This window comes from Crinia signifera, chromosome 2, assembly GCF_055691185.1.
Source record: "Crinia signifera chromosome 2, ASM5569118v1, whole genome shotgun sequence".
Classification (NCBI taxonomy): domain Eukaryota; kingdom Metazoa; phylum Chordata; class Amphibia; order Anura; family Myobatrachidae; genus Crinia; species Crinia signifera.
The window spans coordinates 394,019,710-394,034,888 of record NC_139218.1 but is presented as its reverse complement, the minus strand read 5'-3'; the positions used below and the strand labels follow the sequence as shown (position 1 = coordinate 394,034,888).

Sequence of the window (15,179 nt, the reverse complement as noted above, 5' to 3'; positions counted from 1 at the left end):
TATTCAATACTGACAGCTCCCGCCGGCTCCCCCTGCCCGGCTCAATGCCGCCTGTGTCCCCCGCAGCATCCCCAGCCCCCCCTGCTCCCTCTACCGCCTCGCCGCCCCACTAGGTCCCAAGTCGGGTGGTCGGACGTGCAGCAGGTAGACTAAGGTACTAAAGGTAGACAAAGAGAACAAAGGACCAGTGGGCGCCTTCTGTACGCCAGTGGGCGCCTTCTGTGCGTCTCCTTAAAGACGCGTTTCGCTGCGCTCAGGCAGCTTTATCAATTTCAGGAAATTGATAAAGCTGCCTGAGCGCAGCGAAACGCGTCTTTAAGGAGCCCAGAGAGGAGGATCAGCAGTTGAGGACCTGTAGGGCGCTACACCGATACCATCAGCCCGCCGCCTGACTGATATTTATCTGCAGCATTCAGGTCCCCACTGCATACACAGACAGCCGGCTGGGAAGTGAGTCCAGCAGCCGCTGTCTGCACCAGAAGCTTGTGGTACTTATGCCAGCTGACTGTTAGTGATTTGCGGCATTCAAGCCTATACTGTGCACACAGGCAGCCGGCTGGGAAGCAAGTGTGTCAGCCGCTGTGTGCACTGGATATCTACGCTGTCCACACCAGCACACGGAAAGGCTGGGCTGGCTACTAATTCAGTGGAGCACAGAGTCCAGAATCGGGCCACTGGCTACTGCAGCACTCGGACCAAAAGGGTGTTAAAATATATCAGGCACCTACTTGATACATCCATCGGGCAAATTTGCACCTGCCCGGGTGAGTGGAGGAGACAATACCAAGTACCATCAAGGAATCCCTGTGATATATATGGTGTGGGTCCGTCCTGAAAGCCCCAATTCCACCTGGAAATATCTATAAAATCTTTCTTACAACAAATCTGTGCGAGACTGTAACATCTGCCCACACCTGGCAATTTTTCCATCCAATCAGGAACTGGTAATTATCAATACCTCTCATGCTAATGCAGTGAAATGGCTTTTTAGAATTATTTTATTGAATTGTTGCATGCATGCAAATTACTGTTTTTTATTGTAATTGTATTTACTGTGTTTTTTGTGTGTTTTTTGGTTTAATAAATTGTTTTAGCGTACAGAAGGCGCCCACTGGTCCTTTGTTCTCCATGTCCCACCAGGCCTGCACCTGTATTCTGGTGTGGGGTCTTTGCCGGCAGTTAGGATACACTTAGATTTATACTGTATTATATGTTATATTAATAGTGGTGATTATATAGCGCTCCCTGTATATACCGCAGCCCCATGTCCCGCCAGGCCTGCGCCTGTATTCTGGTGTGGGGTCTTTGCTGGCAGTTAGGATACACTTAGATTTATACTGTATTATATGTTATATTATTAGTGGTGATTATATAGCGCTCCCTGTATATAACGCAGCCCCATGTCCCACCAGGCCTGCGCCTGTATTCTGGTGTGGGTTCTTTGCTGGCAGTTAGGATACACTTAGATTTATACTGTATTATATGTTATATTAATAGTGGTGATTATATAGCGCTCCCTCTATATAACACAGCCCCATGTCCCACTATGCCTGCGCCTGTATTCTGGTGTGGGGTCTTTGCCGGCAGTTAAGATACACTAAAGCTGGGTACACATATGTACAATTTCATTTTTCTTGCGACCGTTCGATCGACCGAATACACGTCCGGCCGTCCGAAACATACGACCGATCTGCGCGTACACATATGTACAATTTTACTTGCGACGTCCGATGTACACCCGTCCAAACAATCGCAAGAAAAAGATTGTACCACCGTACACACTCTCCCGTTCTGGCTATTCGCACGATAAAAATGTACACAACATTATCATAATGGGCTGGATTTAAAAGAGCATACCAAAACGAGGCGTGATCACGGAACAAAGAATCGTTCGTGTAGTACAGTGAATAGAGCCGTGACTATTCAGATCCATTGCTAGCTGTACAGGATATACGTACGTTCGTTCGTCTATCGGTGCATTTGGGCCTTTTTAATTATGAGCTTGAGGAGAAGGAAGGCTCGTGCGTGCATTTTGGCTGCTATGGCCATTAGATTGCAGGCTATTAAAAAAAGAAAAAGGACCAAGAATCGGAGCTGCTGGACCAGAGACTGGCTTCTGAGGAGAGACACCTTCTCCCACATGCCATTGCTACAGGAGATACGGGAGAACAATCCTGATGATTTCAGGAATTATCTCTGTATGGATGACGCTACCTTCATGGAGCTGCTGACACTGGTTACCCCTTTAATAGAGAGAGAGGACACCTATTTCAGGAGGCCTATTTCTGCAGAGCAGAGACTGGTGGCAACGCTGCGTTACCTGGCAACAGGCAGGACCCTTGCCGACCTGAGATTCACCACCGCAATATCATCGCAAGCGCTGGGGTTGATAATACCAGACACCTGTGATGCCATCTTCCAAGTTCGACAGGACAAATACATGAAGGTAAATATGGAAATTACATACATGTCCCCCATATGTATAGCTGTGCACATACCTGTACCCTATATGTATATCTTTACAATGCCTGTTAATTTAATCTTTTACACCAGTGGGTGGGGGGTCATTTTGATAAGGTGGGTAATAGCTTTGAGGCTGCAATGGGGGAGGGCTGATGGGTCTAAAATCAACCCAACAGATTATTAATACGCATATACTTTTATATTGCAGTTTCCATCGACCAAGGAGGAGTGGCAAAATATTGCACGTGATTTCCGTGATCTTTGGAATTTCCCTAATTGTGGTGGAGCTATCGATGGCAAACACGTCAGAATCATGCCCCCTGCAAAGAGTGGCTCTTTTTATTATAACTATAAGGGGTTCTTCAGCATTGTTCTAATGGCCATCGCTAATGCTCGATACGAGTTTGTATTTGTGGACATTGGGAAAAATGGTAGAGTTTCAGATGGAGGAGCCCTGGAGAATACATTTTTCCATGACAAACTGAAAAAAAATGAACTGAATCTGCCAGAGCGGACTGAAAATGAGCACGGTTTGAACTTTGTTTTTGTGGCGGATGAGGCCTTTGCATTGCACCCTAATGTCCTTAAACCCTACCCACAAAGGGCACTGAACAGGGAACGGCGCATTTTTAACTATAGCCTGTCACGTGCCAGGCGAGTGGTTGAAAATGCGTTTGGGATTCTGAGTAATAAATTCAGAATTTTTCACAGTGCCATCAATCTGCGCCTAGATAAGATTGACAAAGTGGTGCTGGCCTGTTGTGTGCTGCACAACTACATGCGCAGAAAAGCGGTGCACACACAACAACTGGGGGCTACAGTGGACGAAAGCCAAGTTGTTGATGAGCCTATTGGTCTGACAGCTTTGGCAAATAATTTAAACACCAGAAATGCATCAACGCAAGCAAAGTTGTCAAGAGACGAGTACTTGAATTATTTCAGTGGTGTTGGGGCTGTGGAGTGGCAGAATGACATGATTGCTTAAAAATGTACGTTTTTGTCATTGTAAATATATTGTTTTTTGGTGTGTACAAATCAATATTTTGCCAATAAAATTTGTATACTCACAGTGCCGCACAAGTTGTCCTCCGCGTCTTCTTGCAGCAAGGAATCACGGCAAGTGAGTGGTAGTACTCAGGTGCCAGGCATTCCTGGAGGGCACAATGCCACGATGTGACAGTGCCCCTGTACGGTGTGGTGCAAGATGGCGTACCTTACTCTGGAGCTGGTGACGGCGACGGCTTCTGGATTCTTCGCGGCTTCTGCTGGAGAACCTGTGGCAGGGAACGGCACAACCCAAGGGACCCACAGAAGACAACGCTAAACATTTAGCAGCAACTGAAATTTATTTAAAGAATACGTAGTGCAATCCTGCTGCTCTTTCCTCACATAACTGCGTAAACATCACACTTACAATAACGACTGTATGAATGAATGAATATCTCTGCAACACTAACTAGTAACCAATGACCACCTCAGTCCGTTTCAAGGGTCAGACTGTACTGGTCATGAGCATTCCTACCTACGGTACCGTAGCAATAAACAATCTAACATGAAATGACAGGCACCATAATGACAATCAGCAAGATATTACAATAAAGACAAAGATAAAGAGAATTATGTAAAAACTGGTATCACAAAAATAACTGTACAGTATTAATAAAGAATGTCCACAAGGTGGTGCTGCACACCCTATAATTACAGTCTCAGGTCCAACACACAGTTCCTAAGATCAATAACGGTCCCACGACGAAATATATCCTCACTCTGAATTAGGCCCTAACAGTGTGCACACTTATCTACATAGACCCACAACAGGGTAACTCACAAAACAATCCCCATGAAAGAGGGGGCAGGCAGATTCCCGTTTCCTGGGGTAACCTCCTGTACTCAGGTAACAACAGGCTTTGGAAGCACTATGCAAAATAGGGAGCTTTCACCAAGGGAGTCTCTCAAGGGGCCTCCTTCTCTCCAGGTGCTGGGTTAGGGGTGTCCCTGGAACTGGGCCTCAGCTGGTTTCTACGCAGGCTGGCACATGGGTGGGTCAGCCAAGGGGGACTGGGTACCTGTGATTACTGCTGCTGATGCTGGCTCCAGCCAGTAACGATTGCTTCCTCTCAGCAGCTGTCTCTAGCATCCAGGGTCTGTGGGGTCACTGCTCTGCTTTGATGCTTGTCTCTCTCTCTCTGTCTTCCCCTTCCAGCCGGGCACCGGCTATCAATCACTGCCTTGGGTCTGTGGCTGTGTGCTGCAGCTCCTCTCTTAGTCTCTCCTGGCTGCTGCACTTCACGCTGCCCAGCTCTGGCTACTGGACACTCACTACACAGTGTCTCCTCTCTGGCAGTGTCTTCCCTCTCATCAGTTTCAGTTTCAGTTCCTCCTCACGCTCCCTCAGCCAGCTAATCAGGGGGGTGTCAGGTTCTCTGCACGTGGATGTGAGCTGGGTCTGTTAACCCCTCACATCCCTGAAGTGTCTATGAAGCTGCAGTCTTTCCTAATAGCAGCATTGGCTGCCATTAAACCTTTTTGAGGGCACAGGGGCACTCAGAGTGGATTGCCACATACCTCCCTGCTGGAAATTTGCCTGTCCGCAGGCAACTGTACCAGGACCAATAAGTTCCGGGCAAAGTCCTGTCAATGTCCATGACAAAGTATTTAAACGCTAAATGAAAACAGGTGTGAACAATTATACATTACATAACCATTACAAGTATCACTACCTTCCTATCTAATGTGGGCTCCCCGGGTCAACCATCCCTCCGCCACAGGTCTCCCATCCCTCTGCGGTCCAGGTGCTTCATCGACGTCCATGGATGGCGCCCACTCTCACGGCATACGACCGGCACTTAAGCACGTCTCGACTCTCGATCTTGCCTCTTGGATCGCAGAATCGCCTGCTGTATCTGGAAGGCAAATTCTTCCCCGGAGATGGTCGTGTACTCTCCATCCGTTACAGGCTTCCCTTTGATGAAAAAGGTCTCGGCCTTCTCATCTCTCTCTGCTGGTTCTATCTTGGCCTTGGGTTCAGGCAACGGTATAGCTGATTCCACTTCTGATGGCTCCACAGTCTCTGTCACGGCCATATGGACCACAATTTTGGAGTTTCTCTCCGGTTCAGCCATTCTGATATTTCTTGGCCCTAGGTTCGCCGCTCGGTAATTGGCATCGTCCATCCTGGGCACATACTCCCGCGTCAGCTCTGGAAGTTGAGGCCTGGTCGCTTCTTGCCGATTCTGATGGACTGCCTCACTCCACACGACCGGTTTCTCGCTTGACCTCGTGATGTCAGGTTCTGGTGGGCGGGGCATCTGTCCTGGTCTAGGAGGATTGGTGTTCACCCTTTTATTTTTCTGCTTGACCTCTCTCGGTTCAGCTCTACTTCCGCTGTATTGGTGGTAAGGTGGAGGCTCTTTACGGTGTGGGTAGTGCCAATGCTGTTCTGGGGCGTGTCTGTTGCGCAGCACCGGTGTTCCATTCGGCCCTGTCACTTTTGCGGCCTTGGTGCCTTTCTTCCCGCTTGTTAATTCGAATTCGACGGCTTCACCATCGCTCAGGCTCCGAAAGCAATTCTGGGGGTCTTCATTCTGTATTGCGGTGTAATGGACATAGACGCTCCGCCCAGTATCCGCACGTCTAATGTATCCATATCCGCGTGGCACATCAAACCACAGGACACGACCTGTGATCCTTCTTGGGCCAGTTTGCGGCCTATCGGTCATCTGCATTCCACAGGACACTCTCGTCGTATTCTGGAACACTGCCGGTGGACCGCCTCTCCCGTGTCTTCTCGTGGTCTGTGGGCACACAGTGACCTGGTCGGTGGTTCGTCGCTCCAACCTCCATCGGGGATTCCACTGGTGTCTGTACCTTCTATCAAGTTCACGTCGCCATCTTCTATATTCATCTTCCTCCCGTTCTCGACGCATTTCACGGATTACCTTAGTCGCCTCCTTGATTTGTTCTATCATGGTCTCGATAGCGTCTGGACCTACTTGGGGTGGTGGACTGGCGGTTGTCCGCATCTCCTGAGGTGCTGCATATTGCGATCGCCACATCTCGTCGTTCACAGGGGTCTTTGCAATCCTGTTCGTGACGCCAAGTGTGACAGTGCCCCTGTACGGTGTGGTGCAAGATGGCGTACCTTACTCTGGAGCTGGTGACGGCGACGGCTTCTGGATTCTTCGCGGCTTCTGCTGGAGAACCTGTGGCAGGGAACGGCACAACCCAAGGGACCCACAGAAGACAACGCTAAACATTTAGCAGCAACTGAAATTTATTTAAAGAATACGTAGTGCAATCCTGCTGCTCTTTCCTCACATAACTGCGTAAACATCACACTTACAATAACGACTGTATGAATGAATGAATATCTCTGCAACACTAACTAGTAACCAATGACCACCTCAGTCCGTTTCAAGGGTCAGACTGTACTGGTCATGAGCATTCCTACCTACGGTACCGTAGCAATAAACAATCTAACATGAAATGACAGGCACCATAATGACAATCAGCAAGATATTACAATAAAGACAAAGATAAAGAGAATTATGTAAAAACTGGTATCACAAAAATAACTGTACAGTATTAATAAAGAATGTCCACAAGGTGGTGCTGCACACCCTATAATTACAGTCTCAGGTCCAACACACAGTTCCTAAGATCAATAACGGTCCCACGACGAAATATATCCTCACTCTGAATTAGGCCCTAACAGTGTGCACACTTATCTACATAGACCCACAACAGGGTAACTCACAAAACAATCCCCATGAAAGAGGGGGCAGGCAGATTCCCGTTTCCTGGGGTAACCTCCTGTACTCAGGTAACAACAGGCTTTGGAAGCACTATGCAAAATAGGGAGCTTTCACCAAGGGAGTCTCTCAAGGGGCCTCCTTCTCTCCAGGTGCTGGGTTAGGGGTGTCCCTGGAACTGGGCCTCAGCTGGTTTCTACGCAGGCTGGCACATGGGTGGGTCAGCCAAGGGGGACTGGGTACCTGTGATTACTGCTGCTGATGCTGGCTCCAGCCAGTAACGATTGCTTCCTCTCAGCAGCTGTCTCTAGCATCCAGGGTCTGTGGGGTCACTGCTCTGCTTTGATGCTTGTCTCTCTCTCTCTGTCTTCCCCTTCCAGCCGGGCACCGGCTATCAATCACTGCCTTGGGTCTGTGGCTGTGTGCTGCAGCTCCTCTCTTAGTCTCTCCTGGCTGCTGCACTTCACGCTGCCCAGCTCTGGCTACTGGACACTCACTACACAGTGTCTCCTCTCTGGCAGTGTCTTCCCTCTCATCAGTTTCAGTTTCAGTTCCTCCTCACGCTCCCTCAGCCAGCTAATCAGGGGGGTGTCAGGTTCTCTGCACGTGGATGTGAGCTGGGTCTGTTAACCCCTCACATCCCTGAAGTGTCTATGAAGCTGCAGTCTTTCCTAATAGCAGCATTGGCTGCCATTAAACCTTTTTGAGGGCACAGGGGCACTCAGAGTGGATTGCCACAACGACACCTGGAGTGCAGACTGTACCCAGTACTGGTGTTTATGTTATGTTTATGTACTAGCAAGTAGTGGCTCCACCACACCTATTTCTATGCCAATTTCTCCTGGTACTTTTGTACAGTCTCCAGGAGCAATACATGAAGGTAAATATTGAAACAACATACATGTACCCCATATGTATATCTGTGCCCTATAGTCACCCTACATAATTATATTTTCACACGGACACCAACTAGATTAGAGAATTTTTAATTTTTATATTAATTATTAACTTATAAACTTATAACAAATATAACATAAATAACAAGGAAATAAATAATAAAGAAATACTTAAACATAAAAATATTTAAACTATATTATTAAAACAATTATGCAATTAAATCAACTATATAAAATATTTACATTTGCTGGTAAACTTGTCCCAACCCATAATCCCCTGTATCCATCGCCGGTTGTGAAGGAGATGGACTTTCCAATAAACCAAGGAAGTGGCCACCAGGTGGACCTGGTGGGAGTGTATTAGCCGACGTTGCCGGTTGGTGCTGCATTTGCCCGGTTGGTGGCTGGTAATGTTGGTACTGCGGATATTGCCCCGGGTGAAATACCGGTTGTTGTGGTATAGGGGCAGGGCTGATGGGTTGAAATTCAACCCTAGGCAGAGGGGTGTCATCAGTGAGCCGTGTGTGCCGGGACAGAGTGCCCACACGGGCCCGGTACAGCGTTTCATAGAATATCCGCTCTACCTCCACCCTTGTAGCCGGGTCTAACTTTCGCAAATTGTCAGCCAATACACTCCCCACCCGGTCCGCATCATCCTCCTCCATGGTCATCAATCTGTTGGCAGACTCCAGGATCTTGGTGGTTGCCACGTCCGCAGCATCTGGAGTCTGCCTCGGCCTTTTGCGCCCTCTTCTTGATGGTGCTTCTGCTTGAGGTTGAGCGCTTGCTTGAGGTTCAGCGCTGGTCGTGGCGGTTGGTGTGGGGGTGGAGCAGAGGGCCGGTGAAGGCAGCTGTGATGCCACCTCCAGCGATGCAGAAGATTCCTCCTCGGCAAATAGCGATGGCTGTAACAAAACAAGATGTAACAATGATGTATCACTATCGATTTTTAAGACTTCCATATATTTTTATATCTACGCAGAAGAACGCAGCCCACACACCACCATGTTGCTGCCATGGATGAAAGTGAGCTAGTTGAAGAGGCGTTAGGACTGGCAACTCTGGAAACTAATTATTTAGATACCAGAAATACCAAATACTAATTTAAATACCAGAAATGCATCTATGCGTGCAAAATTAACCAGGGATGAATACATGCAGTATTTTATTGGTGTTGGCGCTGTGGATTGGCAGAATGATATTATTTCGTTAATTTTACACCACAAAAAAATATTAGAATAATCCGCGCCAGAAAGACTTCAACAGTGTAGATACCAGGGATTACCAATCCCAACCAAAAGTTCCAAATACAAAAAATGTGGTAAATGCACTTGCGATGTCTGAATATTGATCACTGTGTTCTCAGAGTATACCTCCACCACTGAGAAGAACCAGAATTAGGGCCACAGAGAAGGTCAAATTGACGGTGTATAAACAAAAGGGGGGGTATCGCCCCCTGCAACTGACCTCTCTGTTGTGCCCAACAGAGAGGTCAGTTGCAGGGGGCGATACCCCCCCTTTTAATTTTACATGTTAACAATTTTTATACTGTACTTGTTGTTATATTTATCTGCTTTAAAAAAAAAAATATTTAAAATAAAATCCGTCTACTTACTGTGCCGCAAAAGGTGTCATCAGAAACCTCTTGGTTGCACGAGGAGGTGGAGGGGGCAGGCTGGTTCCTTGCAGTGTTGCTGACCGATTCCCTGGGCAGCTCCTGGTCCACCGTGAAGGCCAGCAGGTCGTAGTACCACAGCCTGGGCACATAGACTTGGTCTGCCCCTGCCCCAGACCGCTTTGAGGACTCCACCTTATTTAGTTCCTTTTTAAATACAGTCCTCATATTAGCAATCCGAGTCCGGACCCACTCTACATTTGCTGTGGGGTAGTACGTCTGGCTCACCCTCACCAGCTCCTCCAGAGCAGATAGCCTCTTCTGCCGATTCGAATGGTCTCTGGATTTGGTGTTCCATAGACAATTCTGATCCCTGTAGGCCTCAATGAAGTCCTTCATAAATTCGACATTTTTTTCTGCCATGGTTGAATTTCTGTTCCAAAAAATACAATAAAAAGGCATATTATTTTCTTGATACACAAAGCACACCATAAACCATTTAATGTACAGGTGTTCAGTCTGTGGGACATAGGAAACTCTGTGGGACATAGGATACACTGTCACTACAAGCCCCAGCATACCCATGGGCCACAGATTGAAGTCCCTGTCATAGAAAACTGCACATTTTGTTTTAATACTCACCGAAAGAAATGTCGATATACAGTCCGGAAAATTCGCAGCGCAGCTCCGATCACACGAACAGCAACGACGGAATATTCTTTCGTGCTGAACGTGGCTTGAAACCCAGTGATTGGATGAGCGCAGGAATCTCCGCCCCACTCACGTGCTTGACGTCACACAGACACGGGACATCGAGGAGCCATGTCGGAGGGTCTGGCGCCACCGCATATGGGGGAGACCAGTACAGCACCTTTGTTTTCCAATTCAGCACTGATAACAACAGATAAAGAAATCGCTGAGAGACAGGACAACAAGGAGAATAAAGTGACGCGCGCCTCCGCCATGTCATCTGCAGAGGTGGAACTGATGGTAAAAATGCTGGATAGAAGGGACTACGATTGTTCGCGAAAAACATACCCCAAGACGAATTATAGAAAAGAAATTATTATGCAGCGTGTATGCAAGGAGATAAAGGAGAAGTTTGGGAAAAGAAGGTCCAAATACCAGCTACAGAAACGGTGGTCGGACCTGAAGCACAAGGAGCATGCCAAGCTAAAGAAAATTCATGGAATTATTAAAAGAAGTGAGTACAATGCCCTAGGTGGCTTTATTAATATACTGTCTTGATCCATTACATTTTGTGTGTTTTGCTGACATGTTGCTTGTTTTTACTCAGAGGAAATCCAATCCAGGAGAAGACATGAGGAAGGCAGAGACAGGGCCTCCAACCTGAAAATAAAGAAGGAGAGTACAACAGGTAAGGTTTTGTACCAGCACACCAACACAACAACACATGTTTTATACACAAAACAAGGGGTAGTAATATGTCACTTTACCTTGTCACTATAGATGATATCCAGGCTGCGCAGCCGATGGAAGGGACCACAGAGGGCCACCAAGTGATTGCGATCACCAGCAGTGTAGATGGTGAGTGTATACTGCAAATCATCTTTATGGGATAGTGACGTATCATTTGTGGAAAGGTAAACATTTCTTTATCTGTACTTATTATAGATATCATCGAGATTTCAGATGTCAGTGCAGAGGGGGAGAAGAACACACCATCACCTGACACGTCCAGCGACGAAAGCACAATGCAAGAAAACATGACACAAGTCCATAAATGTCTACAAGAACTAAGCGGAAAAGTCAATACCGTAGCCCAAAAAATTTCAAAAATCCAAAAAGGCGTAGCAGTAGTACACTCATTATACGAAAAAATTTATAACGGTTTGCATTATAAAGTCAAAAAATAGTTTGTGTACTTTATTTAACATTTTTTCTCCTTCTTGTTTATTTGGAGGCCAGCAGCATGCACCCAATGGTGTATGTCGTGGCAAGCAGTCTCACGGCAGCAATGCATCCCATGTGAGCAGGCCGGGATGTTCCCATGTGATGCGTTGCTGCCGTGGGACCGCTTTCCACTACATACACCACCATGTTCCAATGTGTTTGATGTTTTTTGGGTGGGTGGGCGCTCCTGCTACACCTTCTCGTGGCACCTATGTCATGGCAAGCAGTCTCACGGCAGCAATGCATCCCATGTGAGCAGGCCTGGATGTTCCCATGTGATGCGTTGCTGCCGTGGGACCGCTTTCCACTACATACACCACCATGTTCAAATGTGTTTGATGTTTTTTGGGTGGGTGGGCGGGCGTTCCTGCTACACCTTCACGTGGCACTTATGTCATGGCAAGCACCTGTATGTGACACTCTGTTCAGGTCCGACCACCGTTTTACCTCAAATAAACAAAGTGTTCACAGTATTTTTTGTCAGTATTTCTTAATAAATGTTAAGTGTTTATGCAGAACAATGAACATCAAATATCTATCTATCTATCTATCTATCTATCTATCTATCTTCTATAACTATATCTGTCAGGAATGCACACACAACGAATATTCTTTAACAGCATGGCGCGGAAAGTACGGGGGAGAAGACTTCCTGTTGTTTACATGCTGCGCTGATGGAGGGATGACGCAGCTAGTCAACACCCACATGGGCGTGCTGCTTTTGGGAGGAATGATCGCAGGAACGGGCTGCATATCGATCGAACGTGCGTACACATGTCACTTTTCTTTCGATATGGAGCCGTCCTGTCGGAAGAATATTAAGCAGCAAAGAACCTGCGACCGACCGTGGACGGCCAAGAGCGTTTTTGGCCGTTTATCGATCGCAACGAAGGGATCGGGACTGCGTACACATATATACAATCGAACGGCCGTTCGTCCGCAGATTGGAAGAACGGCCCGACGATTGTACATATGTGTACCCAGCTTAACTGAGCCTGTAGCTATAATCTGAGTGACAGCTCCCCCTCCCCCTGTGTACAGAATGTGACCCCACTGGTATCTGAGTGACAGCTCCCCCTCCCCCTGTGTACAGAATGTGACCCCACTGGTATCTGAGTGTCAGCTCAGCCTCGCCCTGTGTGCAGAATGTGACCTCACTGGTTTCTGAGTGTCAGAGACTTTCACTTTCATTTCCCTCTTCTGCTGCCAGCGATGGCGTCTGCTGATCTGAGACAGGAGCTGGACTGTTCCATCTGCCTGAGCATTTATACAGATCCTGTAACCCTGAGATGTGGCCACAACTTCTGCCGGGTCTGTATTGATCGTGTGCTGGATACACAGGAGGGGCTGGAGTTTATAGCTGTCCTGAGTGCAGAGCAGAGTGTCAGGAACGTCCTGCACTGATACGGAACATTCCTCTGTGTAACATAGTGGGGAGGTTTCTGTCTGCTCAGCCAGATCAGGAGGAGACTGGGATCTTCTGCACTCACTGTATTCATGCTCCTGTACCTGCTGCTAAGTCCTGTCTGCTGTGTGAGGCTCATCTGTGTGATAATCACCTGAGAGTACACAGCAAGGCAGCAGAACACGTCTTATGTGACCCCACCACTGCCCTGGGGAACAGGAAATGCTCCGTCCATAAGAAGGTCCTGGAGTATTACTGCACTGAGGATGCTGCCTGTATCTATGTGTCCTGCAGTTTGGCTGGAGAACATCGGGGACACCTGGTGGAGATGCTGGATGAGGCCTCAGAGAAGAAGAAGGAGAAGCTGAGAGATGTTCTGCAGAAACTGACCAGGAAGAGAGCGGAGACTGAGAATAGAGTGCAGAGACTGCAGGAGCGCAGGAGAGAGGATCAGGGAAAAGCAGCAGGTGTCACAGAGACAGTCACTGCCCTGTTTAGAGACATCAGGAGACAGCTGGAAGACCTGGAGAAGAGAGTCCTGAGTGAGATCTCCAGGCAGGAACAGCGCGTTTCACTCTCAGTCTCTGATCTGATCCAGCAGCTGGAAATAAAGAAGGAAGAGCTGTCCGGGAAGATGCGTCACATTGAGGAGCTGTGTGACATGTCTGACCCAGTGACTGTCTTACAGGAACCAGACACAGGGGACTTGTGTGACACTGAGGACACAGAGAGACATGATAACCAGGTCCGTGGTGCAGGAGGTCTGGGTGTGGGACTCCTCTCCCGGACATTACACACATTATCTGATATAGTAACAGGGATAAATACAGGGATCTATGTGCAGGAACCTACAGACCTATCACTGGATGTAGCCACAGCTTGTGATTATATACAGATATCAGGTGACAGGAAATCTGCATCATGGTCAGATATAAACCAGAATCGCCCAGTAACACCAGAGAGATTTCAGCAGTATCCTCAGGTAATCAGCACCAGGAGATTCTCCTCAGGGCGACATTACTGGGAGGTGGATGTCAGTAAGTCAGTGAGGTGGAGGGTGGGGATGTGTTATCCCGGTATAGGCAGGAGAGAGCTGCAGTCAGGCATTGGATATAATAACAAGTCCTGGTGTCTGCGTAGGTATAACAGTGAGTACTCAGTGATACATGACTGGACAGAGATCCGGTTACCTGGTAATATCCCCTGTGACAGAGTGAGGATATACCTGGATTATGAGGCAGGACAGATGTCCTTTTATTCTCTGTGTGACCCCATCAGACACTTACACACCTACACCACCACCCTCACTGAGCCCCTCCATGCTGCATTATGTGTAGTGGACGGGTGTGTAACTATATGTGGGGGAGTCAGGAGCTGGGAGACATTACCATAGGAAATCTACCCAGAGACTGGTGACATCACAGGAAGGGGAATCTGATTGGCACATGGCTTATGGCTTAGCCCCTCCCCCTGTGTGACCAGGTGACCAATGTGCCTGGAGTTGTTCCAGTATTGGTGTGCTAGATCATATCTCCCAACAGTCGCGCTAAATGCGAGAACGTCCCGATATTTGGGGACGTGCCCGCGTCCCTCCCGCGGCCGGCAGTGTCCCGCTGCGGGGGGGGGGGCAGTTGGGAGTCCCCCCCAATATCACAGAATAGACGCTGTGCGCATGCGCACAGCGTCTATTCGCAGCCGAAAATGAGGGCGCAGCTTAATTTGCATAAGCCGATGTTCGATTCGATGTTTCATTCAATTTTTGCTTTTCCCTTTTTTTCTCTACTCATGTGAGATCAGCTTGAGATTTACACTTTTGTGCTTGAGATGTGCTATGAGATTTTCACTATGTGATTTTGTCTTATCTGTATATTTGAATAAAGGGTGTTTTTTACTTGCAGAGGGGGTGTGTCTATTTCTAGCAAATTTCAATACGGCCGGTAATTATCGGCAATTAGCGCGATACGCCCGCTAATTGCCGGCCAAATACGCCAGAAAAATACACTTCATTTTCCTGTTGTATTTGGCCTCAGCCTGCACGGATCAGTCAGATCCGTGCAGGCTTCAGTGTAAATATAGAAAAATAAATAAATAAATGAAAAAAACGGCGTGGGGTCCCCCCATGGTCGTAACCAGCA

General features: G+C 47.8%; 1 protein-coding gene across 1 annotated transcript; it reads left to right on the top strand.

Annotated features, from left to right (window-relative positions):
• Nucleotides 1-5,276: 5,276 nt before the first annotated feature.
• On the top strand, nt 5,277-14,940 carry LOC146058581 (E3 ubiquitin-protein ligase TRIM11-like). The gene is given in 4 exon segments (XM_083170859.1): nt 5,277-5,439; nt 6,196-6,493; nt 12,815-12,975; nt 12,978-14,940. Coding segments are annotated over 4 exon segments (2,082 nt in total). The 3' UTR covers nt 14,438-14,940.
• The last annotated feature ends 239 nt before the right edge of the window (nt 14,941-15,179 follow it).